At 37.7% G+C, this 10,770-nt stretch overlaps 1 protein-coding gene across 8 annotated transcripts in view; it reads right to left on the bottom strand.

Moving 5' to 3' along the window:
- PCM1 (pericentriolar material 1) overlaps positions 1 to 10,770 on the bottom strand; it is a 90,258-nt gene that overhangs the window by 37,717 nt on the left and 41,771 nt on the right. For all 8 annotated transcript variants that reach the window (XM_018041941.1, XM_018041943.1, XM_018041942.1 and 5 more), the window contains 4 exons: positions 10,546 to 10,691; positions 9,487 to 9,677; positions 6,990 to 7,161; positions 4,197 to 4,555 (listed from right to left, as the gene is read on the bottom strand). In XM_018041941.1, the coding sequence (XP_017897430.1) occupies positions 4,197 to 4,555; positions 6,990 to 7,161; positions 9,487 to 9,677; positions 10,546 to 10,691 (868 nt within the window). The remainder of the gene's footprint in view (positions 1 to 4,196; positions 4,556 to 6,989; positions 7,162 to 9,486; positions 9,678 to 10,545; positions 10,692 to 10,770) is intronic.

Here is a 10,770-nt window from a genome sequence, read left to right as displayed (position 1 = left end):
CTGGATCTAAAGAGGGCCACATCTGTCGGGACTTGTCTTGCCTGATGCTGGACATTTATTTAACCTCAGTCTTCATCAGTGAGCACAAAGAGTGGGGGAAGAAATGGAAAGATTCTGGGCTGGGTAGAACCCCAGAGTCATTACACAAACAGTCCCAACCAATTTCCCAAAAGAACAAGGACCATCTCAACTATGTGCTTCTACTCCTCTAATAACATCAAAAGAGGAAACAGGCCTGGTAGATGGAGCCAAATTATGGGTCTGATAACCAAGTTATAACTCAAGTACCCATCCAGCAATGCCAAGAAATCATGCTAAACTCATAAAATCTGAATTTGAACTGAAGTTTGAAAAATGATTGGCACATAATTAGTAAAATCTTACTTTGCATGCAATAATACATATCTTCATAAAGACCTTCTAAAGATTATCGTCATTGGTATACTACCGTCATGGGAAACAAAGTTAAATTAAGATTTAGCATACTAACTCTGAAAGACTGTCAACATGTGCAAAAAACCAGATTAACAGTTCATACGGGACAGTATATATGTCTATCCTTTATCTCGCAAGATAGCAACTTAACTCCCACTATGCTGGTCTATTTGCCACATCCTATTTCTTTCCGCAGTTCTCTCAAACTCTCTTCTTGCTTCATCCTGACTCTATACTACTTTTCTTATTGTTACTACAATTTGGAATGCTTTCCAATCTTCCCTCTATCGACCTCCATACCTAAATCCTTTAAGACAAAGCAAACATTCTTTTTGCTAAGAAGTCATGGCTATTCCTATCCCATAAAGAGAACAAAAGCAGCATAAGTTAGTGGTCTGGCTCAGCACTTCTCAGTCTTTAATGTGCATATACTCATATTAAAACACCTGGAATCTTGCTAACATGTGTAATGAAAAGCAATGTTAGTGTAACATGGGGCCCAAGAGTCTCCAATTCTAATAAGCTCCCAGATGATACAAATGCTGCCCGTCCATGGTTCACATTCTAAACAGCAAGGATTTAGGTCATTTGATTTTGCTAAATATTTTGACTCTGTATATATTAATTTGGTTCTCCTCAGTTCAGTTCAGTTCAGTCGCTCAGTCGTGTCCGATTCTTTGTGACCCCATGAATCGTAGCACGCCAGGCCTCCCTGTCCATCACCAACTCCTGGAGTTCACTCAGACTCATGTCCATCGAGTCAGTGATGCCATCTAGCCATCTCATCCTCTGTTGTCCCCTTCTCCTCCTGCTCCCAATCCCTCTCAGCATCAGAGTCTTTTCCAATGAGTCAACTCTTTGCATGAGGTGGCCAAAGTACTGGAGTTTCAGCTTCAGCATCATTCCCTCCAAAGAAATCCCAGGGCTGATCTCCTTCAGAATGGACTGGTTGGATCTTCTTGTAGTCCAAGGGACTCTCAAGAGTCTTCTCCAACACCACAGTTCAAAAGCAGCAATTCTTTGGCGCTAACCTTTCTTCACAGACCAACTCTCATATCCACACATGACCACTGGAAAAACCATAGCCTTGACTAGATGGACCTTTGTTGGCAAAGTAATGTCTCTGCTTTTCAATATGCTATCTAGGTTGGTCATAACTTTTCTTCCAAGGAGTAAGTGTCTTTTAATTTCATGGCTGCAATCACCATCTGCAGTGATTTTGGAGCCCCCAAAAATTAAGTCTGACACTGTTTCCCCATCTATTTGCCATGAAGTGATGGGACCGGATGCCATGATCTTCGTTTTCTGAATGTTGAGCTTTAAGCCAACTTTTTCACTCTCCTCTTTCACTTTCATCAAGAGGCTTTTTAGATGTCTTCACTTTCTGCCATAAGGGTGGTGTCATCTGCATATCTGAGGTTACTGATATGTCTCCCGGCAATCTTGATTCCAGCTTATTAGGTCTTTTATCTTTGTGTGCGAGCCTTAAAGGGGAACTCTCACTGACAGATGGTCTTAAATGCCTCTTTGACAAATGTGTGTGTTCTGGGCAAGTATTTTGATACTTAAATGTGAGAGCAAATAGATTAGAATGTCCATCTTTGCCTTAAGGTAGAAAAAAAACTGACTTGTATATCTGGAACCATAATTCTTCAGAGAAGGCAATGGCACCCCACTCCAGCACTCTTGCCTGGAAAATCCCATGGACGGAGGAGCCTGGTAGGCTGCAGTTCATGGGGTCACGAAGAGTCGGACACGACTGGAGCGACTTAGCAGTAGCAGCAAACAAATTTCAAAAATACAAATTCACCAGGATTTCTAGGTTAAGGTAGCCATGGCCAAATGTTGGTTCAGAGTCTCCAAGACCCTGATACTCAAACTGTAGTCCACAGACTACAATGTCAATACCGGTCAACAATCCTGGGGAGCTTGTTAGAAATGAAGACTATCAGGTCCCTCCTGGGACTGACTGAATCAAACTCTTGACACTAAACAAGATTCCCAAGGAGATCTGTATGAAATGTTAACATTTAAGAAGCACTGTCCTAGTACACACAAATTAATTAGCTGCAAGAGAGAATGCTGGGATAACAAATGTTAGTTTCTTTCCTTGTATTCATAAGACAAAAAACTATTTTGCTGGGGCCGGTATTATACTTCAATATGATGTTCAAAGTTACCCAGACAGTCTCTCTCTAAGTGATCACTATCTACTCAAACGTTATCTAGTGGCATCAAGAGTGACCATGGAGAAGGCACAAATGTATTTTCATTCATTTGGATGGTTTAAGATCACTAACTAATCTGCTAAGTAACCAGCTCCTCCCAAACCTACACAACTGAAAAATCACTTCAAGGATGATAATGCATATGCTGAGAAAAATTCTGCCTCTGTTCAAATCCACTTTTTTAACCATCAAATCATATTCTCTACATGGGAGTAGAGGTATGAGTCCAGGACTTTAGGAAACATGAAGTATTGAAATGGAAAAAAAAATGTACATGTATTCTTTTTCATGTTCATAGTTTTCATCAGATTTTTCAAGGGTTTCATTATCCAAAAATGCTTGAGATAAATGCTGCCAAAGTTCACAAGTGGATTTTTAACTGCAGAGTGCCCTAGGACCCTTCAGTTCAGTTCAGTTGCTCAGTTGTGTCCGACTCTTTGCGACCCCATGAACTGCAGCATGCCAGGCCTCCCTGTCCATCACTAACTCCCAGAGTCCACCCAAACCCATGTCCATTGAGTCGGTGATGCCACCCAACCATCTCATCCTCTGTCGTCCCCTTCTCCTCCTGCCCTCAATCTTTCCCAGCATTGGGGTCTTTTCAAATGAGTCAGCTCTTCGCATCAGGTAGCCAAAGTATTGGAGTTTCAGCTTCAGCATCAGTCCTTCCAATGAATATTCAGGACTGATTTCCTTTAGGACGGATTGGTTGGATCTCCTACTACACTTATATGCATTGTAGCTTCCAAGAGAGGGAGGCAGTGGGTGCAGTAAGTTTTCAAACTTTTCTGATTATAAACCTAGAATATTTTGTTCTCAAGCACCAGATACTATATCCTTGAACACAGAACAACCTTTCAAGGCCACAGTCAAAAAGTGTCCCTTGCAAATTGGAAGGAGCATCGTTTAGCTACAATGTTCCAGATTTTAGCTAATAAATGTATTTTTAATCTAGCAGTAGACTTCAGTAAATCCTTCAAAAATCATGGCATGCAGTGAACACTATAAAGAGAACTTTAATGTGATACTCAATGACAAGCTTCAATAAAATATGGGTTAATGCTTTATCATACTAGCTAAGGTTCAATTCCTGAAGGATTAAGAGCAAACTTCTTTCAAAAGTGATTTCATCTACATGATATTCAAAGACTGCAATGTAGTTACAGGGCCACATTTCTTTACATGAATCCATCACAGATCTAGCCAGAAATCATGTATAAAGTGTTATGTGTAATATTAAACTATAGAACAGTAAAAACTTCCAAGCTCACAGGAACCACCATACATAGGAAACATAAGAAGTTTTAAGAAGGTACTAAAAAGAATAAATGTCATGTTTTAAAATATCTACAACATTAAATCCTACTTAATACATTTTATTTAAAATGTTCTTAAAGGTAACTAAAAAATGACTTTGTTCAAGTGGGTCTAAACAGCACCTACACATCTAGCCATACTGCAATTATTTACAACAGTGAGAGTAAGGTTACCAATAGTTACGCCTATCAACAGCCAACAAATTTCAGTACTTACCAATATTTTTCACTCTGCTTTTCAGTTGAGTAGAATGCCTCTTCTTACTCTTTGATTTGGGAGTTTTATCTTTAGATGCCAAGCTGGCCTGTGCAGATGCTTTTCTTGACTTGAATGTTTTAGTTACTGTTGTTGGATCTACTGGGTCAAGCATACTGTTAAAGCTTTCTAAGGACACTTCATCAAACTGGCGTCTTCTCCTACTGGTATCTAGTTGATTTTTGCGATTACTATTTGTTGTTTTCTCTACAGACACTGCAAATCCAGTCTTGAGAAATGGCTTTTCTACTTCACCTTCTTGGTCATAAAACCATGGTGTCCTACTGTTCTCCACTTCCTCTTCAGGCTGTTTTTGATTCCTTACCAATGAAAATAAGTTTTTATATGTTACAATGGCACATTTCTATGTCTGTGGAAAACTCCAGATATACTTAATTTGTAGTGTACTAGTAGAGTCAGAGAAATAAAAATTAACAGGCTATAAAAATATTCACACCAAATACACATTAAATATGAAAACATTACACAGACTAATTTACTGAATTACTTTAAAATTTAATTTTGGACCTTTCTCACTAAACCATTTTCACTAGTAAAAGTTCCAAAGATCCAACATTCAAGATGGAAAAGAGTGGGAAAGAAAAATCAAGGGAGGATGGGACATAAAAGGAAAAAACAAAACACAGAAGCAACTGAAAAAGAACCATAGCTAGAAACATGCATGGGTCTGTGTCACCTACAGAAGTCCAAATATAACCAGAATTTGGTGAAGACAACTGGCCACATGACTAGTAATTTATTTCTCTGCACATTAAACCTTGTTTAGCTCTACTAGTCTAGTGTCACTTTCCAAATTTTATCTACTAAACATCCTTTAATATGTTAACAGGAATTCAATGGTTACCTAAGTCTAGGGGAAGAAATGGGCAAAACAAATTTAAACAGGCACTTCTCAGAACTTTTAATATGCCAATGACCTTTAATAAATGTCTTAGAAGGGAACACAGTGAACAGCATGTACAAAACTGGTATTACAGAACCTGACATGGGCAACAGTGTTCTAAGAATATAATTTGGGAGACACTGATCTACAGGGAGTAACTCAAGATAAAGACTAGCAGACCTACAGTTTACATGCCAAATTCAACTTGCTGCTTGTTTTTGTATGGCCTGAGAGCTATGAATGAGCTTTATATTCTTAAAAGGTTAGGGGAAAAAAAGAGAAAAATAGCTTGTGACACATGAAAATCATATAAAATTCAAATTTCACTGATCATAGATCAAATGTTATTGGAACACAGCAATTCATATGTTTACATAACTGTTTATGAATGCTTCTATACAAAAATGGCATAGACAAATGGTTATCTCTATCTCTAGCAATATTTACTAGCTAGGCCTTTATAGGAACAGTTTTCTGATCCCAGCTCAAGACTACAATGTTTCATTTGACCTCTTTGTTATCTCCAGCCATTTAATTCAGAGAACCTGTAACAACTGAAATTTTAGCAAGAGATGAGGTCTAATTAGAAGTAGTCAAATATTTAAAACAGTAACATCCCGACCCATCCTTTACTTTTTAACTACCAATTACATATAAAATATAGTTAATACTGAACTGGGGACCTTTCAACAGGAAGGCTAAAGCTTTAAATAAATGTCCATTGCTTGAATCATTTTTGAATGGCAACTGAGCACTAAACACAGTCTCAGGCTCTGACAATAGGATACTTTCACAGAATAAAATGAGACTTAACAGGAAAAAGTGGTTAGCACAGCTAAGAAAAGGCATCAACAAGTTCAGGGCAGTCTATCCCAGGATTCCTCAAGACAAACATGAAGTCGAATTCTAAGAATTTGTTGTTAATTAAGTAAAAAAAAAAGTTCATGATCTAAAACTATCAAAACGTTAACAGCTTGAGACATGCCCCAACACATGACTGAAAGGAAAGTAGTGTGACAGACACTTATAAAGGAACAGGAAAGACAAAATCATACAGACAGTTCTGACAGAACAAGTATTCGGCTCAACGAATCTCTAATTTTTCATCCTTTTAAAGTTTTCCTGAAGGAAATAACAATAAAAAAGTTATAATATTTTTACCAGCTGGCTATCACAATCATTTTCTGGATTAAAACAATCATTAAAAACTTATTTACTGAGCCATAAAAATGCTTAGAGAATGATTAACCTGGGCCAATAAGTCTTTCACACTGTTTGAGTCAAAATTATAACTGGGAAGAATATCACATTGAAAAATAGTAAATGTGTGAGAAACAAAGAAAACCTTGACTATGACTGATAACATGTATCACTAAAATTTTCTTGGCAAAACTTGTTTTTACAATCTAATAGTACTCAACATTACATTTGGATGTGCCCTGGGCACATACTCTAATCAGGGGCTACGAATCAAACAAGTCATCACTTTATAAAAACCATCCTCCAGTATTAATGTTAGTTTCCAGTTCTAAGCCAATGAACAGTGAACTGTTTATAATCTTAAAGAAAGATACAAAATCAAGGCCAAAGACACTCTATAGGTTAGGTCTTATCCTTTCAAACTGAATCTCACAGGACACTGATCAAAACTCTGAACTGTTCTTAAAGCAGCGTTAGCAGCAGATGTATGCCCGAGAGACCTCTGGTAAGAAGTCAAAGCTTCATTCTCAACACTCTCAAGCCAAACAATCACAAACATCCTCCCTAATTACATTTTCAAATGACATATAATACATATAATCACCAAGTGACGCTTAAGCAAATAATGGATTATGGTTACAATAAAGTACCTTTGTTTTTCTGCTCCAATAGAAGAACTACTTTCAAAAGGTTTTGGAAAAGCCATGTATTCTGTTTTCCCCGAAGGATTCTGGGCTAACGGTTGCTGCTGTTCAGTGGGTGTAGAAATATTTTGAGAAAAATCTCCAAAATTAGAAGGAAATAAAGGGCTGAAATTCATACCTAGTAAATAAAAACAATGGGTAAGATACAGAAGCACCTTTAACCTTAAAACAAAATTGAAAGATAGTTTTAATTAAATGTACCATTCCAATCCACCAAAACAAAAAACTAATTAAAATAAACTAACAGAGTGGTTCAGTGGTAAAGAATCCACCTGCTAATGCAAGAGATGAAGGTTTGATCCCTGGGTCAGGAAGATCCCCTACAGAAGGAAATGGCAGCCCACTTCAGTATTCTTGCCGGGGAAATGCCATGGACAGAGGAGCCTGATGGGCTACAATCCACGGGGTTGCAAATGAGTTGGACACGATTTAGCAACTAAACATCACTCATTTATTTAATCACTGTTTTACAGCTCAGTCCTACTATGTTTTCAGCACTGGTGATTCAAAGATAAATATCGATCCCTACCTCCTCAAGAGTTAAAAGTTAAAAAAATAATACATGATATTTATTAAAGTAAGCATGACTCTACTGCAGGTGCATTAGACTCTGCTGTAGGCATGTTACGTGTGACTTCTTTCAATGCTCAAAACAATGCTGTGAAATAGGTACTATATTTATTTTACTAGTGAGAAAATAGGCTTAGAGATCAAATGCCTAGTAAATGAAAGAGAAAGTTAGATCTCAGGTCTGCATGACTTCAAAGCTCAGGTTTTTTCCACTCTAACTGGGAAGTAAAATATAATCACATACTTTAACATACAGTGCTGCATCAGAGGTATTTGCAAAAGGGCCACTAACAACTTGGGGGAGAAGGGGAACGAGGTTTCAGGAAACTGAACTAGATGATGAAGAATGAACAGTCTCTGAACAGAGCTGCCATGGGTAAAAGGCATATTATATTAAAAAGGAACAGCATGTGTAATTGCCTATATTATTTGTTACTTAAACAGCCTAGTCAAAAACTTTTACTGCCAGTATTAACCCACACTCAAGAACTAAAAAACCTGTTCAACTGTTTAACACCATTACTTTTACAATTCCATTAGGAAAATACACTGTGATATATGAATATTTATATTTACAAAACCCTCCCAACCTTTTTTCTCTTCATATATTCTCTGGCAAACACCTTCAACTCCTCTCTCTTCATGACCCATCTAACTGATCATTCTATCTCCAGAACATCTTTAAAATTACTCCTTTAAAAAATAAATAAATAAATAAAATTACTCCTTTAAAAAAAATAAAAAAATAAAAATAAAAAAATAAAATAAAATTACTCCTTTTTCTTACCACTACTGCCAATGCCTTAGGTCAAACCATCGTCCCCTTCCTGCTATTACTACAATAGCCTTTTGTTCACCATTTATACTCTCAGCTCTGTCCCTCCAATCTCAATCAACACCATGACTAGTGTCACCATTCTAAAATATAAATTTCATGCCATTCCTCTGCCCAAAGTCTGCCAGTGGCCCCTCTAATAAGCAATGGAAAGTCCAAGCTTCTTTGCCCAGCACAAGGGCCTCTACTGTGTCCCAGCACATGAACTACCCCGCTCTTGCCATGGCCCAAAACACCAGCCACACTTTATGACCTCTAAATTCTCTACATGATACACTTGTTCCCCTGCTTTGCCACTCTAAGTGGTTCCATTGATCAGAAAGTCCTTTCCCTTCTAATCTCCCTGGAAAAAAGTTCCATCAGTTCTTTAGCTTTACTATCCCTTTCTATATTTGCCGACAATCCTGTCCCAGCAAAAAGCAGGCTATTCAACCCCACCTGCACCAAGCTGACAGCACCCATGACAAAGCACCAAGCACTTAGTGACACTTTTAGCTTCTCCACTAGACCCTTAAATCCCTTAAAGCATCAGCTTTACTCATCTTTGAATCCCAGCCACTTATACACTATATGGCATAAGACAGGTGGAGAAAGTCTGAATAAAAGTCTGAACTAAAGAAAAGTAATTATGAGCCTGATCCAGTCACCCTTAGTCTAGAGGTATATCTCCCTACAAAGACATAAAACTCCTCTAGAAGGGTGCTGTCTTATGCACCTCTCCTCTCCTAATATCTTACACAGTACCTGATGTATAGCAGTCAGTAAACAGGTTCATTTCTTTCTCCTTGATAAACAGTTGTGGACTAATTCAAAGGTGTAAGACTAAGCAAACATTTCATAACTTATTTTATTTCATTAGCAACCATACTCAGTTTAAACATTCACTATAAAGAATTAAAGTAGAAAAGAATTTATATTTTTCTTTGCAAACATTTCCTACCATTCCAAAAGTGACTGATAAAAATCCATGTATTAGACAAATGTTATTCTCAAGGACTCTGCATTTACTTACTTTCATTTAAGTTTCTGGCCACTTACTTGGTGCAAATGATGAAAAATTAGTAAACCCCGGTAGGTTAAACAGATTTACAGGCTGAGTTGGAAAGTTGAAAGGACAAAATAAACTGGGAGAAGGAGGGTGTGACGCACCACTGCCTCCTTCCTTGCTTGCAGGTTTTTCCGGATGTTGATTTTGTTGGCGCATGAGTTCACTGAGCATTTGTTTCAACCTATAAAAGTTGAAGGAGTCAGTAGTTTAAAGGTTAGTTATATTACCATCTATGTCAAGTACATCCAGAAAGTGTGTGTGTATATATATAAAATGATTCAACTGTATGTGGAACACAGGGTTCTCTGGTGGCTCAGTGGTAAAGAATTCGCCTACCAATGCAGGAGACATGAGTTCGATCCCTAGTCTGCAAAGATCCCACATGCCACAACTACTGAGCCTGTGCTCGAGAACCTGAGAACTGCAACTACTGAAGCCTGGGTGCCCTAGAGCCCATGCTCCACAACAGGAGAAGCCACGGTAATAAGAAGCCTGTGCCAACCACAGAGTAGCCCATGTTCACTGCAACTACAGAAAAAACCCACACAGCAATGAAGATCCAACCCAGCCATATTTATTATATTTATAATATTATTATATTTATAATAATAAATATAACATAATGTTAAATAACAGTTAATTAAAAACAAAACAAAAAACAGTATGTGGAACAAGCTGGCTGCTCTGATGTTTACTAGAACAAATATTTGCTTGTGCTGCACACTTAATAACTTAGCCCTTGGAACAAGAACTACACTTAGCACTTCTATCAGAGATAGGCATAATGACAACAGTTTCACCTAAGGTAAGTGTAAAGTTGAAAACCATAGTTATTTTAAGTCTGGTCCACAGAATTAAAAGGAAACATCAGGCAAAATCACTGCTTATAAAACTCTCAGGAATCAGAGAAGATTCAAAAATGCAATTTGGTTCAGCCCTTCTCTCCCAGAAGGTAACTGTAAAACCCTTGCTTTTACACTGCAAACCAATGCTAAAACTGAGTTTTAGCATTGACTATACATTCTCACTACTTCTAAGGAGCAAATTACCTCTGTACATTATTCTGTTGCCACGTTAGCTGGGTATAGCACTGGTTCAACTGGTGCATTATAAGGTGCACTTGAGGGGATGCAACACTGCTGGGCATAACACTATAAGGACTCGTGAGAAGAGTTTGTAGCAGACAAGATAGAGTCTGTGGAGAGAAAAAATTTTCCGTAACAGTTACCAACGACTTGAAAAAAATGTGTACTGCTTCAAACACAAGATTAAAA

This window comes from Capra hircus, chromosome 27 (genome assembly GCF_001704415.2).
Source record: "Capra hircus breed San Clemente chromosome 27, ASM170441v1, whole genome shotgun sequence".
In the NCBI taxonomy this organism is placed as follows: Eukaryota; Metazoa; Chordata; class Mammalia; order Artiodactyla; family Bovidae; genus Capra; species Capra hircus.
This window is presented reverse-complemented; position numbering and strand designations above follow the sequence as displayed.